This window comes from Lepidochelys kempii, chromosome 5 (genome assembly GCF_965140265.1).
Source record: "Lepidochelys kempii isolate rLepKem1 chromosome 5, rLepKem1.hap2, whole genome shotgun sequence".
NCBI classification, from domain to species: Eukaryota; Metazoa; Chordata; order Testudines; family Cheloniidae; genus Lepidochelys; species Lepidochelys kempii.
The window spans coordinates 123,174,734-123,202,351 of NC_133260.1; the positions used below are offsets into that span (position 1 = coordinate 123,174,734).

General features: G+C 45.7%; 1 protein-coding gene across 4 annotated transcripts; it reads left to right on the plus strand.

The window, feature by feature from the left end:
• The first annotated feature begins 1,733 nt into the window (after positions 1-1,733).
• Positions 1,734-25,928, plus strand: RNF20 (ring finger protein 20). 4 transcript variants are annotated; one of them, XM_073345712.1, is made up of 20 exons: positions 1,734-1,834; positions 6,396-6,556; positions 6,790-6,957; positions 7,063-7,210; positions 7,390-7,572; positions 8,733-8,851; positions 9,805-9,951; positions 10,229-10,306; positions 10,650-10,769; positions 11,704-11,883; positions 12,119-12,254; positions 16,154-16,275; positions 16,677-17,065; positions 17,659-17,776; positions 20,027-20,176; positions 21,381-21,593; positions 22,548-22,673; positions 23,796-23,936; positions 24,376-24,477; positions 24,716-25,928. In XM_073345712.1, the coding sequence occupies exons 1-20, from the start codon at positions 1,735-1,737 to the stop codon at positions 24,890-24,892; spliced, it is 3,078 nt and encodes a 1,025-aa protein (XP_073201813.1). In that variant the 5' UTR covers position 1,734; the 3' UTR covers positions 24,893-25,928. The 4 variants fall into 4 exon arrangements, with proteins under 4 accessions (XP_073201813.1, XP_073201814.1, XP_073201815.1 ...); XM_073345713.1 differs by having other exon boundaries at positions 1,753-1,859; XM_073345714.1 differs by lacking the exon at positions 1,734-1,834 and adding an exon at positions 3,044-3,427.
• Positions 25,929-27,618: the final 1,690 nt, after the last annotated feature.

Sequence of the window (27,618 nt, forward strand, 5' to 3'; positions counted from 1 at the left end):
TGGGAGGTAGATGGTAATTAAATGAATTGGAATTTTTCTAGCACATAAGTGTTAACATCCTTATTCAAACATAAAGTGCAACATGGTCTTTAATGAGATACGCCTACTATATAACAGCAATTAAAAAGCATCTCTGTCCTCTGAATGCAATATAGACTGTATTATAATCACATTATACTGAACAATGATACACTCTCTTGTGGAGTATAAAGTTTGTCTCTCTTTAAGAAAGGCATATAACTCAGACAGAAAAGGTCCAGAGAATGTCAATGTAGATGGGATCAATGGGACTTTGACATGAGGCACTGCAAAAACTGGGGTTATCTTTGAAAGAAGAAGAGGAAAAGGACATCACTGAAATACAGTATTTATGATTATGAAAGATACAGTGAAAACTGATCAGCCCCCTCATTCTTATATGATCCCATAATAAGAAAAAAAATGTTTGGTTCTTAATGAAGTTAGTGGCAAAACAGTTTAAAACAAAAAGAAATATTTCTTTATATATCATATGCTCAGCTGATGGAATTTGCCATTGCAAGAAATCACAGAGTGAAATGCTATAGCTGGATTTTAACAAAGGCTGGATAATGTTACAGCCATTAATAACATGCATGATAAAATAAGGATAATCAAAACTCAAGCGCCAGTGGCTCGGTGTGCTGTGCGGATTGAGATTTGTCTTCCTCTGGCATAGGTCTGAAAGAGAGAGGAACTAGATTTAAAAATCAGATAGAAAACTGAGCTATGTCAAATCCTATAGTCTAGTTACCTGCAGTGATATTAGCACTTTCACGTTCAATTCCCTTCACAAACATTAATTAATCCTCACAACATTCCTGTCATGTTCATTAATGCATCACTGTGGATGTGGGAAACTAAGGCACAGAGAGGTGAACTAACTTGCCCCAGTCACAGAATAATTGTAGACTGATTTTATGTTTCCTACTGCTGACCTCTGGTCCCTGCTCACTTGCTTTACAAATTGTCAACCTGCAGGTTTGACAGGTTTCAGAGTGGGAGCCCTGTTAGTCTGTATCAGCAAAAACAACGAGGAGTCCTTGTGGCACCTTAGAGACTAATAAATTTATTTGGGCCCAAATAAATGTGTTAGTTTCTAAGGTGCCACACGGACTCCCCGTTGTTTATGCAGGTTTGGGTTTTCATCTGAAAGGTAGCATCTCTAGGTATGCAGTGCCTGCTAGCACCAGGCTGGCCCCTCGCCTCACTACTGACTCAGAGGGAACTCTGCCACCTGCTGAATTATATTGCACAATGCAATTTAATCTCCCTCTCTCTCTCTCTCTCTCCCCCCCCCAGCCCAATAAATGGTAAAAGAAATGGGCTGCCATCAAATTAACCACGTAGTTACGACCCTTCTACCTCCCAAGTGCCTCTCCCATCCCCTTGGTTGGGCTGTTTTGCTACCACACAGCTGTAAATGCTAGTGACTGCGGAGGGCAATGGAACAGGAGGAGCATAAATCAAGGTCCTCCAAGACACTTAGGCACCTCGCTTCCGCTGATTTCAAGGGAAGTGAGAAGGGCGATGGCCGCCATGTTTACTAAGGGCAGCCTGGCGTCCTAGCCCGTGGACGGGAACGGGAGATGGCCGCCATGTTTACTAAGGGCAGCTTGGCGTCCTAGCCCGTGGACGGGAACGGCAGGTGGCCGCCATGTTTACTAAGGGCAGCCTGGCGTCCTAGCCCGTGGACGGGAACGGCAGGTGGCCGCCATGTTTACGAAGGGCGACACACTACGTGAGAAGCTGGCGGGGATTGGCGGAGCGGCTGTCACCGACCGCTTCCTGCAGGGTCAGGGGTGGGAGGCCGGAGGTGAGGAGCAGTGGCCGGGCCGGGGGTGAGTGAGTGAGGATCAGGGCCGGGTTGGGGGGGCAGCTGGGTCCCGGGGCAGGGAGTGTCGGGGGGAGGGAGGATTTGGCCCCTGGGCTGGGGGGCAGGGAGTGTCGGGGGGGGATTTGGCCCCTGGGCTGGGATGGGGGGGAGGTAGTGTCGGGGGGAGGGGGGATTTGGCCCCTGGTCTGGGGGTGGGGGGCAGGGAGTGTCGGGGGGAGGGAGGATTTGGCCCCTGGTCTGGGGGTGGGGGGCAGGGAGTGTCGGGGGGAAGGAGGATTTGGCCCCTGGGCTGGGGGTGGGGGGCAGGGAGTGTCGGGGGGATTTGGCCCCTGGGCTGGGGTGGAGGGAGTGTCGGGGGGAGGGGGGATTTGGCCCCTGGGCTGGGGGTGGGGGGGAGGGAGTGTCGGGGGGAGGGAGGATTTGGCCCCTGGTCTGGGGGTGGGGGGCAGGGAGTGTCGGGGGGAGGGAGGATTTGGCCCCTGGGCTGGGGGTGGGGGGTAGGGAGTGTCGGGGGGATTTGGCCCCTGGGCTGGGGTGGAGGGAGTGTCGGGGGGAGGGGGGATTTGGCCCCTGGGCTGGGGGTGGGGGGGAGGGAGTGTCGGGGGGAGGGAGGATTTGGCCCCTGGTCTGGGGGTGGGGGGCAGGGAGTGTCGGGGGGAAGGAGGATTTGGCCCCTGGGCTGGGGGTGGGGGGCAGGGAGTGTCGGGGGGATTTGGCCCCTGGGCTGGGGTGGGGGGGAGGTAGTGTCGGGGGGAGGGGGGATTTGGCCCCTGGGCTGGGGGTGGGGGGGAGGTAGTGTCGGGGGGAGGGGGGATTTGGCCCCTGGGCTGGGGGTGGGGGGCAGGGAGTGTCGGGGGGAGGGAGGATTTGGCTCCTGGGCTGGGGGTGGGGGGGAGGGAGTGTCGGGGGGATTTGGCCCCTGGGCTGGGGTGGGGGGGAGGTAGTGTCGGGGGGAGGGGGGATTTGGCCCCTGGGTGCAGGTTGGCGGGAGGGGGAGGGGAAGGGGGCTGGCATCTGTGCTAGGGTGTGTGGGGGGAAGTGTCAGGGAAAGGAAGTGGGGGACTTGACCTTGGGATAGGGGAGAGGGGGAGTATCAATTCATTGTGATGTGTAGGGGTCAGCCCCTGGTCTGTGTATGTTGGGGGGTCAGTATCAGCTCTGTCCCTGGTCTGAGTGGGGGGGGGGGGGATTTAACTTGATCAGTGGGTTATCAGTGCCTTATCTATGTGTGGTATTGTGGATATCACCCCTGAGGGTAGGAGGGCATGCACAGATATTTTGTGAGAGTGTTTTTTTTTTTTTCTGTCAGCCTGTTGGTTCTGGTTTCTTGTTGTTTCTTGTTAACAATGCTCTCTGTGGAAAAACGATCACCGAAATAACAAAAGCATGTTCTCCTGAAAAATGGGGAAATTGTTAAACACAAGGAACTGAAAATCTTCCTTCAGTCAAATTTTAGAGAGAGAAGGGAGTGGGAGAAGGAGAGACTTGAACTTATAGATGTTGCAGATGTCAAGGCTCTTTATAAGGACATTTCAAGGACTGTGTGGACCTGCTGTAACAAGCTTTATGAAGGTGACTTCAAAACCTAAGACACTTGAAAGGGTCACTGTCAAGTTAAAAGAGCGTCTTGCAAAATAAAGCTCTGATTGAGCAAAGCACTTAATCCAGTGGCTCTCAACTTTCCAGACTAGTGTACCCCTTTCAGGAGTCTGATTTGTCTTGCGTACTCCCAAGTTTTACCTCACTTCAAAACTACTCGCTTACAAAATCAGACATAAAAATACAAAAGTGTCACAGCACACTACCACTGAAATACTTCTTTTTTTACCATATAATTGTAAAATAAATTGATTGGAATATAAATATTATACTTACGTTTCAGTGTATAGAGCAGTATAAACAAATCATTTTCCGTTTGAAATTTTAGTCAATGCTTTTGATGTAGTCTGTTGTGAAATTAGGCAAATATTTAGATGACTTGATATACCCCCTGGAAGACCTCTGCATACCCCCAGAGGTAGGTACACGTGCCCCTGGTTGAGAACCACTGATTTAATGCACATGCCTAATTACTTTACTCACATATGCTTGCAAAGCAAGTGGTTGCAGGTTTGGAACCTAATCTCTTAGCTTTATTAGAAATACCACCGTAAATGATTAAAATGGAAAGAAGTTTAAAAACTATATTTGTTCAGCTTGTAGGTAGAGGTACATCTTCAGCTCCTGTGAATGGGCTCAGCATCAGAGAGGTCAGTTGAATTGTGTCCATTTACATCATCTGAGGATCTGGCCCTGAAAATGAACTAGTCTGTTTCATGCAGGTTCTCCTGCACTAGTACAGTGCTACAATGCTTGGGTAAAAAACACTTCTAGGAAGTGTTTATTGGTTTGTTTGGTTTGGTTTAATCTCAATTTGGGGGGAAACCTGTAATAGAAATGGTGGTCTTGAATTTTGCAGATTATTACTTTTAAAATTATTTGGGGGCCAAATTAAAATGGAGAGTGGCCCTTTAAAGATATTCTTGAAACACCGACAGTAAAATTCTTCATAAGATGGACAAACTGTAAAAACCTGCTCCCAGACCCTCCTTTCAATTCAATAGGACTTGTAGGGTCTCTACCTCTCTTTATATCAAGTGGCCAGCACCCATAACTCCCACTGACTTCAGGGAGGATTGGATCTGACTATGGTGGGAGAAATTTGGTCAATAAGGATTGTTATGGTGCCACTTTCCTGATGTAATCTCATAGGCTCATCTAACAATTCTCTTAAAAATGCAACTGAGGGTCATTTTATAAAAGCAATAGGATGTGGGGAGGCCAAGGACTGAGCCAGCACAGAGGCTGACCTATGCTTTCTTGGGTCTGGATGTGATCCCACCAGCTTAGAGGTTGGACAGTGTGGAGAAACATGCTGCTGCTTTCTTCACTTACTGGAGGATTTCAGTCTTCAGGATCATCAAGCTAATGCTTTTCACTAGCACTGGGTCAGTGATGCTCAAACTTTTGAACTGGTAACCCTTTCACATAATAAGCCTCTGAGTGCAAGCCCCCCTAGAAAGTAAAAACACTTTGAAATATATTTTACACCATTATAAATGCTGGAGGCAAAGCAGGGTTTGGGATGGAGGCTGACAGCTTGTGACCCCCCCATGTAATAACCTCGTGACTCCCTGAGGGGTCCTGACGCCCAGTTTGAGAACCCCTGCACTAGGTTTAAATGTCCAGTACCCCATTCACATGCACCTCATTTAAAAACAGTAAAATATGGGGAAACTGTGTGTGATTACACAGGCTACTTCAACCAAGTTATGGTGTGTTTGCTGCAGGAAGTCTCCACTCCTTCCTTTCTCAATATATAGGTCAAGGAGTATTAATAAGCCTTTAAAAAGCAGTAGGTTTCAGTGGAATTAAAAGAAATAGCCTCAGACTTTCACTCCAGTGTTCCTATTTATAGCCTTCAGATGTTGGCAGATATGAAAAGATCTGCTGCTGAGCTTTGCCAGTGCACCTCAGCCCTGAACCACAGCATTTCCTTCTAGCACAGTTGTAACAGAGTCCAAATGTGCGGTAGACGTATGGGGTATAAGGAGGAGTGTTACCAAACCCTTTAGTCCTGACTCTGGTCGGAATTGCAGTGTGAGAATCCTGATGGAGAACATCACTGTACCAATCCCCTGCCACATCTGAGACCTCTTTTGTAAGCCATCAGATGGAGCAGTTCTGTCCCCCTTCTTGTTGTTTGTTGGTATTTTTTATGATTAGTGCATTTTTCAAGTCTTTTATTTAAGATCCATTAAAATAAAAATGGAGAGAAACAATAAAATACATATGTATATGAGAAATTAACATTTAAATATCTATATTGTAGTAGGTCATTCAAGATAGGAGCCCCATTTATCTAAGCACTGTGCAAACATGTAAGATGCAATCCTTGCCCAAAGAGCTTATATTATAAGAAATATTCAGGTCTTGACAGTGGTCTCAAACCCCATCCTAAAAAGCTTACAGTTAAAATAAAAAATGAATAATACATAGCACTTATATATCACTTTTAAGCAGTAGATCTCTAAGCATTTTAAAAAGTGTTCTTAGATTTCTTTGCATGTACATATCAAAGTTAGATGACCATATCCACTTACAAAGTTTTAATTTACTTCTAATGTTCTAGGATATTCTCTCCAGGAGCCTGATCCCGAAGACCATTGAAGGCAACAGGAGTCTTTTGTTAAGGCACTAACAAGGTTCAAGGATTTGTTCTGAACTTGTTGGACTAATATTTTTTATTGTAGTATCTCATCATACATTGTTCTGACATTCATAATACTAGCCCAGCCAATTTCTTGTAATGTTTACTTTAAATCCTTATCTTCTAAATCCTTCATGGGGTCTCTTTCTGGAGTATACAATCCGCTGTTGTGTTTTGTGTTCCTGTGGTGTGTAAGGCATGCAGATACCATAGTGGTAAGCATGCTAGAAATCCCTAAAATAGTACTGGTTAGATGGTAGATGTTTATTAAACTTGTCCTTTGTGTTTTAGGAAGAGCTGGGAATCTCCACTCTTTACCCACAATGTCTGGGATTGGCAACAAGCGGGCGGCGGCAGAGCCTGGCCCCTCTGGGCCCCCAGAGAAAAAGGCAGGGGTCGAAGACTCAGGAACAACAGTGGAGACCATTAAGTTAGGAGGTGTTTCCTCAACAGTATGTATATCTGCGGCACCCCACTTAACTTCTTCCTTAATGAACCCCCAACTAATTGATCCCAGCCATGTCCTGCAAGTAATACAACCAACCTCCTCGACTCCACCATGTTGTTGTTTTGTTTTCATCCTCGCCCAAGCCCAAAGATCTTGCTGAAAGGTCCTTTTATAGAAAGGGGTAGAACAGGCCTGTGCTGCATTAACTGTACTGATGTGATTCTCACCTCTGCACAGGAGGAGCTGGACATCCGGACGCTGCAGACTAAGAACCGAAAGCTGGCAGAGATGTTGGACCAGCGGCAGGCCATCGAGGATGAGCTGCGTGAGCATATTGAGAAGCTGGAGCGGCGGCAGGCCACCGATGATGCCTCTCTGCTGATTGTGAACCGCTACTGGAGTCAGGTCCGCAGCATGCTCAGTCGAGGTGTCTTGTTCTCTCTGTGGTCTTGTCTCATTCATTCTGATGCTGTGCAAGTTATGTATCTTCTCATTTGTCCCTTCTTCCAGTTTGATGAAAATATCCGCATCATTCTTAAACGTTATGACCTGGAGCAAGGTCTTGGAGACCTTCTGTCTGAACGAAAAGCCTTGGTGGTGCCAGAACCAGAACCAGACTCAGACAGCAATCAGGAACGTAAGGATGAGAGGGAGCGAGGTGAGGCCTTGTGCCATGTAGTATGTTGTCTTTGGCGGGTTGGGAAGATGGACTTCATTGAGGGAAGTGTTGATGTTCTGTGCCCTCTGGGAAAATGAATGATTTGCAGATACTGGAGACTACTTCTTCCACTACATACAAATGTACACTCGTCCATTTCCTTCACCTCTGTCTCCCAGGAGAAGGGCTGGAGCCAGCATTCTCCTTCCTAGCCACCCTGGCCAGCAGTACCAGTGAGGAGATGGAGTCTCAGCTGCAGGAGCGTGTGGAGTCCTCTCGCCGAGCTGTCGCCCAAATTGTGACAAAGTATGACAAGCTTCAGGAGAAGATGGACATGCTGTCCCACAAGCTAAATAGTGGAGGTATGACAGAGCCGGTTGACTGTGAGAGCCTATGCTCGCAAATTCCAACTTTCTTAACACATTGAATCAGGGGTGAACCAGTTCCTGCCATGTAAGTGGTAAGGGCCAGATTTTTCCCTCTCAGACTTAAGCATCAGAATGGAATGCCCAGGTTTTCCAAAGCACTCAGCACCCATCAGCTCCTATTTGAGAACAGTGGGGTCTGTTGGCTGCTGAGCTCTGTTGAATATCTGTCCCTCAGCGCTGAAGTCCTTCTTCAGATAGTTAAACTACTTGAATGCTGAAAACTGTGCCTTGTATGTGGGGTCTAGGTGGCGGGCACCTCCAGTGCTGAATCACCTGCTTATCCACTTGGAAATACTGAAGTCCCAATGGAACCTTATAACCCTGACGTAACCTGCCATTACACAAAAGCTGCTGCCAAGACCAGCAGTGTGGAAATTATATCCAAAGTGGGAACAATGGAAACTGGTACCAGCCTCCTTCCTTTCACAATTCACCAGCAATGTGGGCTTTTGGAGGACAGTTCTTGGATTCTTTGTAGTTTGAGGCAATAATTCACCTGTACAAGAAGTTAGCTGTCTGATTCCTTGGGTATGTTACTATTTGACACAGAGATGTATGGTAACCACATAGCGCTGAGGGAAGGTTGCAAATTCCAAACGGGCTAATTCCTTGAAAAGGTTCTTTGTGTAAGGTTCAAATGAACTCAAGAAAAATTCTGCAAAAGCAGCTGAGATTTCCATGTCTTTCACCTCAAAATAAAAATGACCTCAGGTTCACTTAATTCCTAGGCTCAGTTCCCTGAAAAGTCTGTGAAGCTGGCCTGAGTTTTGAGTTTGTATGTTTAGGAAAGCCTCACTCAGCTCTGCACAACAGACAGTGAATTCTTGTTCTGTCCATAATTTTCCCCACTGCCCAGATGTGCCTAAATGTTGCGGTACCCATGATATTTGGGAGACTGCTAACTGAAATTACATAATAGATAAGAACTAAGGGTTGAGCAACTGTCTTCATTGAGATTCCCCTCCACTTTTCTCTTTCCACCACCCTAAATAGGTTTATTATGTTGTTTACCCTTCCCCTTTGCTTGCTGATTGCTGAATTGAAGACACTGGTCCATGACTCCCCTTTCGTTTCCTCCCTCCCACTGCCTTCAGATGCATCGCTGGTGGATGAAGCAGTCCAGGAACTAAATTCCTACCTTGCACATGAAAATGGACGGCTGCAGGAACTGGCTGATTTACTCCAGGAAAAGCACCGAATCATGTCTCAAGAGGTACAAGAAAGAAAAACGGAATCTGTCTGTGTGTTTGTGCTTATTTGATCCCTGTCTGGAATACTGAACGATCCTGGTTACTGTTGCATAGGAAGCATGTTACTGCCATGGAGAGGGTGAACTGTAGAGCACCAGGGATGATTAGGTCTGAAGAATTCAAGTTCTGAGCAAAGGTTAAGGGAAGAGTAATTAGTTTTGGAGAACTGTAATGTGCACTGTACTTCTATGTGAATCTGAAGCAGAATCATGTGGTAAAGTACATGGCAAACTTGACTGGAGCAATAAACTAAATCCAAGTGTTAAAGGGACACCTGGTTTTATTGTTAGAGGAAAAGAGGATTGAGGGCATAGTTGGGGGGGAGAGAAAGCAGGGAGTTGCTACTAAGATGCTCTTAAAAACAGCTGGCACGTTGGAGCTGACATACTACTTCTGTTCTGATGGTTATTTGAGGTGTAAGAGCCTTCATTACAAAATGATTTTACCTGCAAGGAGTATGAATTACTAGCCAGGTTTTCCTTCAGCTCTTGAAATTCCAGTTCTGGTTAACCAGTTAGAAAGCTGGCCTGTCAGATGAACGCTCGAAGGATGTGTGTAAGAAATAAATATTTAAATGCAGAACTCAGTGCCCCATATATAATGCATTTAGGCAGCTTCAACCTAACTTCACCAAAAGCCGCAAACGTCTTGAGTTCTTCACTTCCCATTTTTTCCTTCACTGCCCCGGCCTGAAATTTTGAACCACTGTCAGTGCTATCCTGCCCCTTTTCTCAGAGTGACTCCTGAGCAAAATACAGATGCCCTGGTAATGAACACTGTAGAATTGCCAAAGACTAAAAGTAAATGACAAGGCAAGACTGAGTGAGTGAAGTTAGTGCTGAGCAATCCTGGAAGGCTGTGAATCAGACACTGCTGCTTATCTTAACCCATGCTCTCCTTTGTCCCTTGGCTGCAGTTCTCCAAGTTGCAGGAGAAAGTAGAGATGGCAGAGTCACGGGTGTGTGTGCTGGAGACCATGATCGACGACCTTCAGTGGGATATTGACAAGATCCGCAAGAGAGAGCAGCGGCTCAACCGGCACCTCGCTGATGTGCTGGAACGGGTAATCACCAAGCTGTTTGAAATGAGAGCCAGGGCTAGAGCAGTTTGGAGCTCAGCAACACCTGTTAACATCTTCAGAGGGAATATTGCTGAGAGAAAGAGAGGGGGATCTTTATGGAGCCTTCCTCTACCTTGCTAAACCACTGCTAATTGGAATGGCATAATAAACGTGAGCTAAGGATGGAGTGACTGTCTTCTGTTTGTGTGAATGGGTTAGGAAGTGGGGCAGGATTCAAGTATTAAACACTTTTGTTACACAATCTTCATCCTCATTGCAGGTGAATTCGAAAGGTTACAAGGTATATGGAGCTGGGAGCAGCCTCTACGGGGGTACGATCACCATCAATGCTCGCAAGGTAAAACCTAAGGCCGTGGGGTGAGGGGAGGCTTTGATTGGTGAGGGAGAAGAAGGATGGTTCAGTGGTTAGGGCAGTAGCCTAGGGCTGAGGAGACCTGAGTTTGAGTCCCTTGAGACTTCCTGTGTGACTTCAGGCAAGTCACTTAGCTTCTCTGGACATCAGTTCCCAATCTCTAAAACAAGGATAATAGCACTGCCCTGTATATGTCACAGGAGTTATGAGGATAAAAACATTAAAGACTGATACTATGGTATTTTGGGTAATATGAGTACTGTAGCTAGATAGATACAAAATTTGTTTTTTCAATACATTTTTAAAAACTCTTGTGTTTCTTCTTCAGTTTGAAGAAATGAACGCTGAGCTGGAGGAGAACAAGGAGCTGGCCGGGAACCGCCTCAGTGAGCTGGAAAAATTGCGCCAGGATCTCGAGGAGGTGATGACACAGAATGAGAAACTGAAGGTAGGAGCAAAATTCTCTGGGAAACGTGAAGGTGGATGGATGTGATTGGCTCCTCTCTGTTTCACTCTGTTGAATCTGTGTAAAAGCTCTTTAGATCCTTCTGTGAAGCTAGATTTTCTGGTCTGTCTCTGTTTCAGGCACATTCTCTGTGCTTGGGTGATGTTTTATATGCAATAGGTCAGGATGCTAATGGGAACCTGGGGTTTTGCTGTTACTAGCATTTCTGGTATAATGGTGACACCATGTGGTCAATAAAGGGAATCGTAGCTGTCTATTTCCTGTTCTGTGTGTTGGTTTAATCAATTCACTAAATCTTCAATGCCCACCTGTCAACTCTAATAACTGCCCAGAAGGACAGGGGTTACCTTTCTCCCCAACTCATAGTCTGGTTGTGGGGAACTAATGCAGAGCTCAATACTCCACAAATCCAATTATCTGACTGAGAGAAAGAGTCTAGTAAATGGAAGTGAAAGAGGAGAAAAGGGTTTTAGATCTTCTGCAATGGGTGGAACAAGCTGACTCAGAACTGTTCCAACTTGATGCTGCCTCAAATGACGGCCTGGGTGACAGGAAGATCGAGTGAGCCAGGAGAATGAGTTACCTCACTCCTAGAGCTGGCTTGTCCAGGTCCAGGTCAGGCATGCTAGCTGTGTGGTGAAGGGAAGTTTACCATGCTGCTGTCTGTGCCATGTCTCTGGACTCCAGGCTGTTAAACCAGTAACTTTAATCAGTACTGAAAAACTCCTGCAAATGGGATCGTTCACAAAGCCATTACCTTGCCCTGTGGAAATTCTATCTACCCAAAGGAAGGATGTGGAAGGAGAATGGGCTTTGGAATTCTGTTATCTCCCTGTGTTGGCATCCACTCTGAGGTAACATTTCTTTTCTCTCCGCTTCTCTCCTTTTCTTCATGGGACTGTATGTCTCTGCCCAGGCGGAGTTGCGGAGGGCGGTGGAAGAGGCTGTGAAGGAGACTCCTGAGTACCGCTGCATGCAGTCCCAGTTCTCAGTCCTGTATAATGAGAGTCTCCAGCTGAAGGCACATCTGGACGAAGCACGTACTCTGCTTCACGGCACTCGCAGCACACACCAGCGCCAGGTGGAACTCATCGAGGTAACCACCTCATTCCTCCATCTTCTCCTCTTTCAGATCGCCCACTCCGCCCTAGCCCTCTGACTGGCCTTGGAGTGGACCAAGCACTCTGCAGTGGTCTTTGCAAGCTCAGTTGTTGTTCTGTTTTTTTAGGAGGGTAGTAATCCTCTCCTCTTTTATAAAAGCAGGTTGATGAGGAAATGTGAGACACCTAGATCATAGCACTAATCTCTCTCTCTCCCCTCTTACTCCCCAGCGAGATGAGGTCAGTCTCCACAAGAAGCTGCGCACAGAGGTGATCCAGCTAGAGGACACTCTGGCACAGGTCCGCAAGGAGTATGAGATGCTGAGGATAGAGTTTGAACAGACACTTGCTGCCAATGAACAAGCAGGTACCATTTTTTTTCCTATTTTGTTTGTAAACAGAGGTTGTTTTTCAGAAAGCTAAGGCACAAAATGAGTCATGACTAGCAAGGGACATAAACAATAAGAGAAGGTTCTAAAAATACATTAGAAGTAAGAGAATGATGTAGGAAAGTGTTAGTCCATGACTTAATGGGGAAGGAGAGCAATGACACAGGGAAGGCTGAAGTATTTACTTCCAGTCTTCACTTTAACTGTGACCAAATGCTTAACATCATTAGTATTAGCAAAGGATAAGGATCTTTGGTAAGAATAGGCAAAGAACAAATGAAAAAGTTCATAGATATTTTAGATGTATTCAGATTAGCCAGGCCTAGTTAAATTTGCCCTCAGGTACTTAATCTCTGAACATTTAGTGATTATCTTCAAGAACTCCTAGAGAATGGGTGAGGTCCCAGAGGCCTGGAGAAGAACAAACATAGTACCTCTCTTCAAATAAGGGAAAAAGGAAGACCTGGGGAATTATAGACTAATCACCCAAACTTTGATACCTGGAAGGATACTGGAACAAATTATTAAACAATATGTTCAAACCTGCTGGGTAATAAGGGGAAAAGTAATAGGCTGTGTGGATTTGTCAAGAACAAATCATGCTAAACCAATCTGATTTCCTTCTTTGACAGGGTAGTGGATTGTGGAGGGGAAGCAGTAGCTATGATATATATGGACTTCTTTAAGGTTTTTGACATTGTCCCAAATGACATTCTCATAAGTAACCTATGGAAATATGGTCTAGATGACATTACAGTACGGTGGTTGCACAAATGATTGAAAGACCACAATCAAAGAGTAGTTATCTGTAAAGCTACAAATCTGTCATGGAAGTCAGGAAGTCTGTGATTTTTATGAGACCTCTTTGACTTCTTGAAAATTGTAATAATTCAGCCCCGAGTGGTGGGGCTTGGGCTTTGGTCCTGGGAAGTGGAGTTCGGGCTTCAATAAATCTGTGATTTAGTTTGTTGCCTGTATCCTGTCTGTGATTTTTAATAAAAATGCCTGTGCCAAAATCATAGCCTTCGTTATCAATGGCTCACTGACAAATTGGGAGGATATATATACCAGGCTCCCACATAGGTTTGTCTTGGGTCCAGTACTATTCAATATTTTCATTAATGATAGAGTGGGAGGTCAGGATTAGAACTGAGAATGATCTTGATAAACTGGAGAATTTGGTTTGAAATCAGCAAAGACAAGTGCAAAGTACTACGCTTAGGAAGGAAAAATCAAATGCACAACTACAAAATAGGGAATAACTGGCTAGGTGGTAATACTGCTGGAAAGGGTCTGGAGTTATAGTAGATCAAACTGAATATGAGTCAAGAGTGTGATGCTGTTGCAAAATAAGTAAGATGTCATTCTGGGATATGTTTCAGAGTAACAGCCATGTTGGTCTGTATTCGCAAAAAGAAAAGGAGTACTTGTGGCACCGATGAAGTGAGCTGTAGCTCACGAAAGCTTATGATCAAATAAATTGGTTAGTCTCTAAGGTGCCACAAGTCCTCCCATTCTGGGATATATTATCAGGAGTGCCATGTGTAAGATACAGGAGAACATTGTTCTACTTGGCACTATGAGGCCTCAGTGATAGTACTGTGTCTAGTTTTGGGCACCACACTTTAAGAAAGACGTGAACAAACTGGAGAGAGCCCAGAGGAGAGCAACAAAAGTAAAAGGTTTAGAAAACATGGCATATGAGGAAAGGCCGAAATAATTGGGAATGTTTAATCTAGAGAAGAGAAGGCTGATGGGGCATGTAACAGTTTTCAAATATGTAAAAGGTTGTTATAAAGAGGAAATGATCAGGTATTCTCCAGGTCCACCAAGGGTAGGACAAAAAGCAATTGGCTTACTTTGCAGCAAGGGAGATTCAGGTTAGATATTAGGAAAAACTTTCTAACTATAGGGATAGTTAAGCAGTGGAACAGGTTACCTAAGGAGGTTGTGGTATCCCTGTTGTTGGAGGTTTTTAAGAACAGGTTGGTGTGACATAATGCTCAGTTCATGCAGAACTGTGAGCCACTGTGTTACCATTCTGCCTTAGCAAGGGTGAGAGCTTTGCTCCTGCTAAGTTGTATGTCAGTTCCCTGACATTCCTGCCTGTCTGCCTTGCTAGCAAACTCTTCAAATCTATGCCAATCTAAACCTTGCCTGGCCTGTAACAATCAGTGAACCTCAGTTCCCCCAAGATGTCTCCCAGTAGTGTCCAGTCCCTCTCACGGGACACTCACAGCAATTAAGTTTGTTGCCTCCAAAGAGACAGACAGAGCACACGTAAAGGTGTTAGGTTAGCTGGGGACTCACACTTCACTTTAATACACAGCCCTGAGATGATTTTGTACTAAAACAAGAATAAGTTTTTATTAACAAAGAGCAGAGATTTAAGTTGTACTAAGCAAGAATAAGAGACAATATGATTACAAATAAAACAAAACAAAACATGCTTTCTATTGACTAAAACTTAATTTTAGCAAGTTAGAAAATTGCTTTGACAACGATTGTTTCTTGCATCAAGTTGTCAGCATCTCTAACCCTTCATGTTAGGGGATCCAGCTTCCACAGGGGTGCTGTACCCAATGTCCCACCAGTGGTGGATAACTAAAGGATCTTTTTTGCTCCCCTTGTATTACTCAAAGTCCATTGTCTCTGACTCAGAAGCCAGGAAGGCTTTCTAGGGTGCAGATTCCGTCACCCAACATGATTGGTAAACGGTTTTCTCCTCTGCTTGTTTAGCTTGATGGGTTTATTTACTTTGCATGCAAAGGTACTCATTGTCCTCTGCCTGTAACCAAGTCAGTCAGACAAGCAAATACACATTTCTTTGTCTAGAACAGGTGGGGTTCATCGATGCCTCCCAAACACATTTTAAAAACATATTTTCAGTGCACCTCTGTAAATCTTTGTTTGTAACCTGTATATACACAGTGATTTCGGGGACCAGCATGTCGCCAGTTTACATATAATACATTATATGACAAGTATGTGATCGGGCAATGTGTCAGGCCAGAGGTGAGTTATTTTATTGCGGGGGACACTCTGCCAATTGGCATTTAGGGGCTCCCGGAGTCTCCGTTGGACTAACACCTGTCAGGGTGCTTCAGGCAGAGGGATGGACTAGATGACCTCTTGAGGCCTCTTCTAGCCTGACATTTCTATGATTTCAGCAGAATGCCGCCTTTGGAGCTTTCTCTGCTCTTGTTAAATACTTGTTTGCACTGCTCTATCTCAGAAAAAATGCTCCTTAGACATATAAGACAAACTGGTGTCAAGTTATCTTCTGTCTTTCTGGCTGTGGCCAAATGTTCTTACAAGGGTTTCCAGGATATTTGAGAATTAGTTGGTTATTGGTAGTGGAGAGATTGTGTAGGGAGAATATCCCTCTTATGTTATTGGAAGCTCTTTTTCTGAGAGAGGGGATTTTGTCTAGGAAACTGGGCTTTATAACCAGAACCCTGGCATATTTAAATTCCACCAGAGAGGGGCAAAAAACTATTTTTAAATAGCACTGAAATAAGAGACTTCTGATGGGGTAGCACTGCTTTCCTGTACTCAGATTCTTGATGGGAAGAAGAAATTTGTGAAGCAGTAATGCTGAGAGAGACCTACAGTGGTGATTTGCAAGAAGATACGGTGGCAAATAGGACCAGTACAGTTGTCCAAGCCACCATGCCTTGGAGCAGGGAGATGAGTCTTTCTCTGTGCCTTTGCCTGTCCCTGGTGCATTTCATTCCCTTCTGGGTACATCATTAGCAGAAATATACTGATACAATGGAAGGACTTTTCAAAAAACCAAGAAAAATACTCTGAGGTCTGGAGGGCAGAGCTGATTGTGGCCTGTGATAACTAGACCACGTGTGTGTGTTTTTTATAGGTCCAATAAATCGGGAGATGCGTCACCTCATCAGCAGCCTCCAGAATCACAACCACCAGCTGAAGGGGGAAGTGCTGAGGTACAAGCGCAAGCTGAGGGAGGCCCAGTCCGACCTGAGCAAGGTACTGGAGCTGGAGATGCTGGGAGAGAATGGGGAAGATGAAAAAACCTGCTATGGCAAAGCATAGGCTACCAGTCTGTCTCATAGTTTGCCTGTGTAAATGTCTCTCTGGTGCCACAGGCTTTGGGAAAAGTATACCAGGCCCCAGGGGATAAACTGCAGTTTTCTGCCAGGCTCTATGCAGAAGCCTCTTCTTGGATTTCCACCTCCCACAGGGTGGACCTCCCTCCATGGCTGCATTCTGCTCTCTAAAAGTATTGGCAATAGCATCTCTGAGGGAAACGTGTAAGGGAATCCTACAGGGCTGGCAGTGAGAAATGTGTTCTGGCTGAGAACTTCTTCCATTTACTTGATTTTGTTTCCCTTTGTTTCTTCCCCATTGCTCCCCTCTCCCCACCCCAGACTCGCTCCCGCAGTGGGAGTGCCCTCCTGCAGTCCCAGTCCAGCACTGAAGAGACCAAGGAGGAACCACCGGAGATCAAACAGGAGCCTGATGATTCTTCTGCCCAGGCGTCTGTGCCCAAGGCTGCCCCCGAGGATGCCAGTGATGCCAAGGCCAAGCGAGATGAAGAGGAGAGGGAGCGCGAGAGACGGGAGAAGGAGAGGGAGCGCGAGAAGGAGAAAGAGAAGGAGAGAGAGCGGGAAAAGGAGAAGGAGAAAGAACGGGAGCGAGAGAAGCAGAAGCAGAAGGAGTCTGAGAAGGAGAGAGAGTCCACCAAGGAGAAGGGGAAGCATGAGGATGGGAGGAAGAAAGAGGCTGAAGTGATCAAGCAGCTGAAAGCTGATCTCAAGTAAGAAGTACTGTTGAAATTCTTCTTCCTATTTTTCCAGCATCGTGCCCTAATCTGGGGTGTCCAGGGAGCATAGCTAGAAACCCCTGATTACCAGAATTAAGACACTAGCTTTTGGAGTTAAAGGTAACTCTTTCCTTGGGTCACTGGTGTTACGATTGTGCCCAGGGAACACATAGTGGAGGTGGTATTTAGGTCCTCCTCAATCAACAAACCTTACTGGTTGCAGATATCTGTAGGGGGTGGGGCTTGTCAGGTGCAGATTTCCAATCAAAGACCATGCTCCTCCTTGTCGTGGATCAGTGACTGAGAAAGTCTAGAGTTTACTACCAAGGTAAGTTCTTCTGCTGCTCTCTTTCCTTCTTAGTCTGAGTCCACTTCAGAATGTCTCTGCTCACCCTCCGATGTGTGTTTCTGCATTGTTCCAGGTACAGTATGTACGTGTGCCCACAGTAGGACGAGCCCAGTAATCACACAGAAGCCTGCATTGGAGGATGCTGAGAGAATGTTGTTGTTGCTTTCAGGCAGACAGCATCACACCATAGCGTTTCTCCCATGTATTCAAATTGCTGTTTTTCTTTCACGGTTGCCAGGAAAGCCCAGGAGAGCCAGAAGGAGATGAAGTTGCTGTTAGACATGTACCGCTCAGCCCCAAAAGAACAGAGAGACAAAGTTCAGCTCATGGCAGCCGAGAAGAAGGCCAAAGCTGAGGTAACTATGTGCAATTACTGTCCTCCTTTTTCTCTTGCCCCTCACCATCTAATGGTTGTTCTTGAAATGCCCTCCTCAAGCGTGTTGAAGGGCTATTGTTTCCTCTTCCTGACTCCAGAATGTCCTTCCCTTCTTCCTCTGTCAGACAGCTTAAGGTTGGGACAGACTGGGAGTGCAGGCAGAGGACTGGCCTTTGAATGGTCCTTCATCATTGAGGTTGTGAGGTGTCCATCTGGCTGATGATTCACTCATCTACCTTTCTGGCAAATAATGTTACTATCCAGCATGATGATGTGCATCTTATTGGCTCTCTGGTGTGTGTAAAAGTATTAGAGTGGTTTGAACAGCAAGGGGGAAAAGGCTTCCTGAAGGGGTAGAACTGGGATGAAAATTAAACTTGAATGATTAGGGAGACATTTATTATAGTGCAGTTTGACTGTGGAATAATAATCTCCCAAGGGAAAAGGTATAAACCCCATCTCTTGAGGTATTTAAAACTAAACTGGATAATCAGAGAAAGATTTGTGATTGAAAGTGAAGGATACTATATCCCAATGACATGGCAGAGGGAATGTAGATAGGCAGAATGTAATTATCGATACAGGATTAACCGCGAGAGTAGGGTTAATGTATTTACTCTTATTAAAAAGAAAGTGCCATGGAATCTTTAATGGTGATTCTGGTCAGGAATTCAGTTTATATCGCATCCTATAGATGGAATAAATGGGCCCAGAGAGTTAAAGGTGTTAACATGACCCTGTCATCGTTCAGCATCACACATTTTGAGAAAAGGTTTGGTATACAGAGACCTCAGCCTGCCTAATGCCATGGCAAGCACACCCATTTTTTAACCTTTTATTAAAGATACAGGGAAAAAGGGAAAGCATTTGAAATGTAAAGTATCATGTAAGGCTTTTATTTTAACATAGCTTGTTCCCTTTCCCCTTAGCTAGAGAGAGTTTTTAGAGGGGAAACCCCCCTATTTGACAGGTTTTTTTAGATGGTATTAAAGATAGCAGTAACTGTTCTTTTGGGGAAAAGAGAAGAAGTTTGTTGAGATGGGCTGGAGCTGTTGTTAAAGTTCAATCCATTTTCTAAAAGACAAGATGAACAAGGGGTGGGGAGAACAACAGTGACAGAAAATGCAGCTTCTGTTTTTGGTAGTGAGTTTTTCCAGCAGCAAGGCTGCAAGTAAAACAGGCACATCAGGTCTTACAACCACTTAGGGATCTGGCAGATTTGTTTCAGTATCAGGCTGTTTAGGGCATTGCTTTTAGTTGCCTCTCTCGTCATAGGCTCACAGCAGTGTTGCAAAATATGCACTCTTGGCCGGCTAAGCCAGACTCTTGTCAAATAGAAGGAAAAAGAAGAGGGATAGGAAAGAAAAGAAATAAGGCAGGGAAGGAAAAGGACCCTTGTGAGAGACAGAGAATCTTATATTCCAGGTAGTGTTTGGGATTTAGCCAGAGCCAGTGGAGGTGGCGATGTCATTTGCATTCCCTTTTTGGCCTGGTCTGGTCAGGACATCTCTTGTGATTAGGTCAATGAAGGCCCAGTGGTATTCCAATGGATCCTTGGGTCCCAGGAGATACTAGGGGTGGCAGTTTTGATGGTGAAACTTTCTCCTTCTGCTTCTTCTTTCAGTTAGCAATTGTCCCCCTTTGTTTTGCCTTTGCTAATTTTTACCCCCAAAGCCTTTTTGAGGACCCCAAAGGGAGTGATGGGTGGAATAGCCCATCCCCTCATTATTTTGCCCTCAATTAAGCCTAATTTCCAACACAACATTTCGGACCATTGATTTCCAGTCCCAAACTTTTCTTGTTTAGCAGGCATGATTTTAAAACCGTCCTTGAATTATATCAGTGGGCCTTTTTGTTTGGATTAATTTAATCTGTCTATTTCCCTTTTGCACCTTTTCCCATCAACATTGATTGTTATAGGTTATTGTGACATCTAATGAGCTCTCACTCCTCACAGTTAGGATAAATTTGTGGGCCAGTTATTACAGCAACACCTCCAATAGCATAGTACCTCCTAACATCATGCTGGGGAACTGGACTAGATGAGAAAATGGGTCTCCCCACCCCCCCCTTTTTTTTTTTTTTTAAAGAAATGTTTCTCTGTGGCTTTGGAAAATTGTGGGGAAGGTTGATTTCTTAGCAGAGTCCTTCTTGCTGTTCTATTCCCTGTCTAGCCTCAGAGCTCTTTCGCTCTTCCCCCCCATCTCATCCCATTTTTTCCTTGCTGTAGCTGGATGAGCTGAGGCAGAGGGTGAAGGACCTGGAGGACAAGGAGAAAAAAGAAAGTAAAAAAATGGCAGATGAGGATGCTCTACGCAAGATCCGGGCAGTGGAGGAGCAGATCGAGTATCTGCAGAAGAAACTAGCCATGGCCAAGCAGGTGAGAGGAGCTTATGGAAATGCCCTCTTAGTAAGGCCTTCTTGTGGGGCAAACCTTATCAGGGAATGGCTGGAATTAATCGAGAGAGCACTTCTACCCCACATCCGCCACCTCCATCAGATGATATTCCAACTCTGCACATGGCCATGTAAGGCAATATCATCATGGTGTAACTGGGACAGAGTGAGGAAAGAGTTAATTTCACACACACACATCGGGCTAGAGTAACACTGCTGAGGCGAGTAATGCATGGGGTGAGTGAGGAGATGGGAGAGTCAGTCTGCGGTGAGGTAAGATGGTGTTGCATTTTTAAATTACACTAGATTTATACAGAGCGTGGCCAAACAGGGACACTCAGGAAAATTAATCCAAATTAACTAAAGTTATGAATGCGTAGTGGATTAGTTAACAGTATTAAACTCCTTTGTGGCCACTCTTAAACAGAATGAAGGCCACTTTAATTCTGAATATCTTAATTCACTTTGGAATTAAGACAAGCTCACCGTTTATATGATTCAGAAATAGCAACAATTGGTGTAGTGTACATAACACAAATACCATTGTATAAGGAACAGATACTTTGGTTGATTGGAAAATTCTGCATTACGAAGGCAGAATTGTGTGAGGGTGAATAGAGCATCAGTACATGGGGCATGTCCCTGTTCCTTGTCAGTTAATAGTGGAGATCTTTGATTGATCCCACCTTGCCTGTTTCCTTTGTGAATTTTAAGACAGAGTTTAAGGGGGCTGGATGGCTCGGGGGAGTAGTAATGAGCTATGGAATCATCGACTTTTAGATTAATTGACCTAAATTCAAATTCAGCTGAAAGATGTTACCATCTGATGGCTGTTAATCAACTAATTTTAAACAGGTCACGGGTCTCTGTCTAGTTCCTAGTGGAGAGGTGGCCATGTAACAGAGCCAACTTTCACCTTTGTTGGCTTTCCTAGCACAGAGATCAAGGACTGAATGCCTATGGAGACTGAACTACCATCTGTCCCCTAGTGGAGCATCCTTCAGTTCAGTGTTGTGACTGTTTTTTGGGTAGGGGGATGTTACTGTTCTTCAGGATGTTGATCTGCATCTTTCACCAACACTAAATTCTGTTTCTTAAAATAAAGGTAGAGGGTATTAGTGTTTCAGCGCCCTATAGTGGAGGGGAAAAGAGAAATCCAATTACAGTGTGTTTCATCTCGGTTCTAGGAAGAAGAGGCCCTGCTTTCAGAAATGGATGTCACCGGTCAAGCCTTTGAGGATATGCAAGAGCAGAACATTCGCCTTATGCAGCAATTGCGGGAGAAGGATGATGCCAACTTCAAGCTGATGTCAGAACGCATCAAGTCAAACCAGATCCACAAACTACTGAAGGAGGAGAAGGAGGAGCTGGCAGACCAGGTCCTGACCCTGAAGACACAGGTAACCAGAAGAGGGGTGTTGGGAAAACAGGATGGGTAGGGACATTCCCCCAGTGGATCAGGGCAAGCTGCTGCTTAGACTTGTTTTAAACCTCTTCAGTAGTGCATTGAAAGATGCCAGTGGTCCCCAAAGTGTTCAGAGTTGTCCCTCCCCTGTCCCTGCTGAAGCTGGGAGTGGGGCCACGGTTCCCCCACAGGCCGGGGGGAAGGGGTCCACAGCTGGGGACAGGTCTGGGGCTGGGAGCAGAGTCGCAGGGGCAGGAGCGCAACCATGACTGGGTGCAGAGATCAGGCTGAGGACGGGCCAGGCGCGGAGCCAGGGCTGGGGGTGGGGCAGGGCTGGGTGGCGCTCCCTCCCTGCCCCAGTGCGGGCCAGCCTGGACACCACCACGCCCCCCTGAATGTTCTTCTGCGCCCCCCCCCTAGGGGGCACACCCCACTGTTTGGGGGGCCTCTGACCAATGCAATGAGAAATTTCTGAGAGAGAAGTTTACCACTACGTAGGGCTGGGAGAAGGAAAAGGTGAGGGATTTTTTAATCACATGAGAAAAGGTGCTCTAGTTGCTGTCCCCTCCCACAGGCCTCTTCTTGGAGCCTACATGGAAATGTCCATTGCTTTTGACTGATTCCACTAAGTGCTCTTCCAAAGGAGCGGGCTAGATATGTTTAACAACCAGTTATTGAGTGTTCGATTGCTGGGTTTAGGAAGGTTCACCTTGGAGCTGTGGGAAAATGTCCCTTTGATTGAATGTATAATTTGACCTCTGTTGATTGTCCATGTGTCCACATCCTAAGAGAGAGAAGTGGGGTTGTAGGAGTGGGAGGAGAGAAAACACAGTGATAGGGAAATGTGATGGTTGCAGCATATAGTGATCTGGGAAGGAGAAGAAAATTCAAAGACAAAATATCAGCAGCAAACGTTTCTCTTCCTTCCCCCACCCTTCTCGTTTGGAAGGTGGATGCTCAGTTACAGGTTGTGCGGAAGCTGGAGGAAAAGGAACACCTGCTACAGAGCAATATAGGCACTGGAGAGAAAGAGCTAGGCCTCCGAACCCAGGCGCTGGAGATGAACAAACGCAAGGTGAGCATGAACCCTTGGCTCACAAGTTTGAGTTTTCTTCATCCTGTGGAAGGCTGCTAGCACTGGATTTCTCTGATGGATTTTGGTATTCCATGTCATTACACCATTGTGGCAGAAGGCAGAGGAATACCAAATAATGTTCTGATTAAGGCACAATAGACTGATAAAGAATGCAAGGAACAAGAGCAATCAAAGTGGTTTCATGAAACACTGAGAAGAGAGCTGAGGGTAAAAGGAAAACTAAACTGCAAATGGAAAAAGAGGAGGCAGCCAAATGAATATGATCAGGGTCTGTTAAGGCCTGCAGAGAAAAGATAGACAGTAAAAGAGCATGAAGACATCAGAGGAATGAGAGAGGTTTTAATTAATATATCTAGGGGCAATAAAAAAAAGGTCTGTTAATAAGGAGTGGAATTAGATGGACTGGTATCGCTGATTCTACCCTCCTTTCTAAATCTCTTGTCAAGAAAAATGTTGGGAGAGAAATCTGAACAACTATTAAGGAGGGAAGATAAAAGCATCCCTTTGTAACCAACAGTCGGCTGTTCTGGATTTTGCATCCTATGGTATGAAGAGAATTTAGCTAAATGATTTACTGATCCCCTGGCAAATTTAAAAAAGAAAATCAGGAACAGTTAGCGGGGTGTTGGAAGACTAGAGCAAAGAAAATGAGATACTGGCTTTCATAAGAGGAAAAATAATGATTGTGGTAGTTCTCTATCTGGTTTAAATAACAGAACAGTGGCAAAATATCTACAAGGTAATAGAGCCAGGAGCAACAGGACCATGGAGACATAAGGCTATACATATTTGAAGGGTATAAACACCAAGGAGGGGCATTAGTCTTACTCTGCGTTTCTCACTAAAGAATTAAACTACGAAAGGGAACGTTTAGGCTGACTGTCAAGAACTTGTTGACAGTGAAATTTCAGGTTGTTGAGCAGGCCCTCCAGGGAAGTCCTGTAAATCACTTTGCTTGGATCTTCTAAAACTAGACTGGAGGGAAAACCCTGAAAGTACTGTGGGGCACAGTCTTGGGCGGGCAGGGATTGGGACTAGAAGATTTTTCTAGGTTTTTTCCATCTCCAATATCTATGATCCTATGGCCATCTCCTTTGACAGGCAATGGATGCAGCCCAGCTTGCTGATGATCTCAAAGCACAGTTAGAGCTGGCTCAGAAGAAGCTACATGACTTTCAGGATGAGATCGTGGAGAACAGTGTGACTAAAGAGAAGGATATGTTCAACTTCAAACGGGCTCAGGTACGTGCCATAGACCACAGTCCCTCACTGTCCATCTCTAGTCAGTCTGCCTCTGCCTGCCAGAGTGAAACTTCAAAAGGGTCCATATCATATCCCACTGCTCTCCAGGTTTTTTTCAACTTTATTTTGTTTCCAGCTTCCTCCATAAGTCATTTTGGCCCCTGCCTGTGTCCTTTTTCTCACTTCCCCTACCTTCTGCACTCAGCCCCTGTGGCTTGGCCCAGTTTGAGATCTGACAACATTCCAGTACAGATCTAATATAATCACTTTTTTCCTGTGAAGAGCTGTTCTACAGTGCACTGGGAAGAGATGGTTGGAAGCACAGCATTGGCATATTTTACCATGCACTTTAAGGGCCCCAGTTCTGTACCCTTGAAGCACAAGCTCTCTGGAAAAATGGCTCCAATAATTTGTTTGTTGGTCTCTCATCCTCCTGCAGGAGGACATCTCCAGGTTGCGTAGGAAGTTGGAGACTACAAAGAAACCTGATATGGTGCCCAACTGTGATGAGATCTTGATGGAGGAGATCAAAGATTACAAGGTGAGAAACTCTGTCACGCTCCCCTGTTAACTCTTTCCTAGCCAAAGGGTTTAGTCTTCCTATTCATTCAGTACTGGCCTTCCCTAACTGTGTAACTGGAGAACCACCTTCTCCTAGGGCAGAAGGTAAAGTCTGCTTTCCATGGTGGTGTATTTTCCACTTGGGGCACCTGAAAGCTCAGCCAAGGTCTGTCACGTGTGGTAGCTTAGACTCTCACTGCAGCATTTTTCTCCTGTAGGCGCGTCTGACCTGTCCATGCTGCAACATGCGTAAGAAGGATGCTGTGCTCACCAAGTGCTTTCACGTCTTCTGCTTTGAGTGTGTGAAGACGCGCTATGACACCCGGCAGCGCAAGTGCCCCAAATGTAATGCTGCCTTTGGTGCCAACGACTTCCATCGGATCTACATCGGCTGAGTCTCGCCACAGAGAGACAGAGTCATCTCTTCCGCCGACCACCCAGCCCCTTTCTCTGATTGTCTGTCTGTCTGTCTGTCTGTCACCAGCAGGGCAGTCACTGCTTCTCCACCACCCACGTTCTCTTCCAGAACAAGTGACCCTGGGTTAGGGAGTGGGGCGAGGCAGGTTTGGGATCTCTGCTCATCTTCTCTTCCTTTCTGCCTTTCCCTTTAATCTTGATGGGACCCCCACCCCACAATGGTCATTCCCACTCACCCCCTCCACACTGCTGAGTCGGGGTTGCTGCTGTGGAGTAATAAAGCCTAACTCAACCCTAACCCCAGGGGTGATGAGCCTGAGGCCTTGAAATAGCAAGTCAGCTTTGGGTATTAAATGGATGATGTTAGGGTAATTCCCCCCCCCCCTTAAAACCTTTTCCTCTGATTACAACAAACCTATTGGAAGATGGGAAACTTGTGTCCTTCCTAGAAATGTCCCCCTCTGTGTGTTTGTGTGCTGGTGATTGTTTTTGTAGGGGTGCTTGGAAGGGCTGGGCAGCACAGCACACCGAACTTTTTTATTCTGGTAGGGTTTTTCGATGTGAATAGCCTACCGGTTAAAGGCCCTGAGGCAGGAGGGAACTTAAGCACAAGTACTGTTGACTTCAGTGGGAAGACTTGTATGCTTAAAGTTAGGCACATGGTTAAGTACCTTTCTGATTCAGGGCCAGAATCTGCAAGGAGAGCCGTAGAAAAAGCTGGGGCAGCTGAGAAGATGTTGCATTCCCAGCCCAAAGGCATGCTGCATACACCTTAATGTCAGGAAGGAGCGAGAGAGAAGTACAGGAGAATCCTCGAGAATAGCATTCCATTGATGTGCCCCATTAGGTCTGGATGAAATATGGACACTTTTCTGTTCCCTCCCACCTAGCTGGGGCCTCACTAGCAGTGTCCTTATTTTCCAGAAGACGATTTGTAGTGGTTACTTTGGTACAGCTTTGCCACAAGGACTATTCTTGTACTACACAAACTCCAATAAAAACTGTGGTTCCATTTGTTTTGCTGTTTTTCTTGCCTGTGAGTAGATTTTAATTCTTGCTCCCCGTGCAAGATGAACTTTAAAAAGCCCTAATCCAGTCATTGAAACCACTTCTTCTTTTTTTTAAAAAGCTTTTGGCTTCCACAGTTGAAAGAGCAGTTCTTTCTCCTCTAGTTACCTTTTGCAATGCCCATGCCCCCTCACTCCTATCCTGTTACTCTGGAGCCAGGGCTTCCTTCAGCAGGGATAGTCTGTCGAGCTAATTTGTGCACTAATTTTGCTGTGTCAGGAATTTTGCTCAGGTGTGATCACCTTACTCTTGTTTTACCACTGACCCCCAAAGTTAGCATTTGAACCCCATGTCTTTGGAAGTGATAGGGCGGTTTCTTAATTCACTTCACTTAATATAGTTAGTGAGAGGGTGTAAACCCCACACTGGTTCTGAAAGCTGTACCAGGTGCCTGAGAGCTCAGTTATCCTTCCTGCTGGCTCCTGGAGGGGAGTTAAGTCGATCAATTATCAGGCCTACCTGGAAAGGAGTCACTTTGCTTTACAAGGATTGAGAAAGCTCAGTAAGGGGGGGGCCCAGCAGTGAGGAGCCTGTGAGTTCCTGCTTTTGCAAATGGGCTGATTTAAATGAAAGGAGAGAAGTATCGGGAAAAGCCACAAGAAGAGGGGATTTAGCTCCTCTGGTGGTCTTCCAAAATAGGGACAAGACTGTAGGGAGACAGCCCTGGGGTTCAGCTGTGGAGCAGAGTATTTGGGAAGACTTGCGAAGGGCTGAAGGTCCAGCCTGAGGAGGGTGGAAGTGATTTAAGTTTATATTTTTGGTTTGGAATTTGTTGGAGAACTCCAGAGAGGAATCCTGCGCACGGTCCTGCAGGCAGCCTGAGAGGACTATAGATTCACAGTGAACCCATGAAGGGGCTGGTGGGGAAGCCTGCAGATGACCACAGAGGAAGTTACCCAGGAAGGAAGCAGGGGGACTGAGTAGCCAGACCTTGCCTGCTTAATACAGGGTCCCTGGTCTGAAATCCAGAGAAGAGGCTGGCTGGGTTCTCCTTCCAGTCCACAGCAAAGACCCCAGACACTAGGGCTGGAAGGACTAATGAGTCAGGAGTCATACCAAAGACTCGGCTTGAGACTGTGGGTCTATGTTTTGTTACATTTTCTGTTACCCCGGGAATGCTAATACTTCAGTGACCTGACCAGAGGGCTGACGCATAGGAAGAGGCAGACCACTGCAGAGCTGGAGCAGCTGCCAGCAGGTGGCATGAGATGACACGATGCCCAGACACCGGGGGCAAGCCAGTGGTGAGTCTACTCTTCTACAGGCTGATAATTATTTTTCAGCTTTAGTCTTCTTGAAGGGTGCTGGAATGGCAGCCGGAGAATCTGACATCCTCTGTTTTTTTCACAGACTGCTTAAATCATTAGCTGGAGCAGTGTAAGCATCCCACTTTTACTCCACCATTGTATTTCAACCTTGATTTCAGGGTTCTAAATACACCTTTGTGTTTTTATAGCATCATCCATCTCGAAGCACTTACAAATGTTAATGAATGAACTCTCATAACTTTATTAGTAGGGAAGAAAAGTGTCAAAGGGGGTAACTGAGGCAGGGACTTGCTTAAGCTCACACAGTCTGTGGCAGAGATGGAAAAAAAGCTCTTGTGCTCCAAACTACAAGGTGGTTGTTGTTTGTT

Coding starts and splice junctions, on each gene's coding strand:
- RNF20 (XM_073345711.1), top strand. CDS start 6,365: ATGTTTATTAAACTTGTCCTTTGTGTTTTAGGAAGAGCTGGGAATCTC. Junction 10,307..10,649: donor TCACCATCAATGCTCGCAAG/GTAAAACCTAAG, acceptor TTTCTTCTTCAG/TTTGAAGAAATGAACGCTGA. Junction 17,066..17,658: donor CAGCTGAAAGCTGATCTCAA/GTAAGAAGTACT, acceptor CACGGTTGCCAG/GAAAGCCCAGGAGAGCCAGA.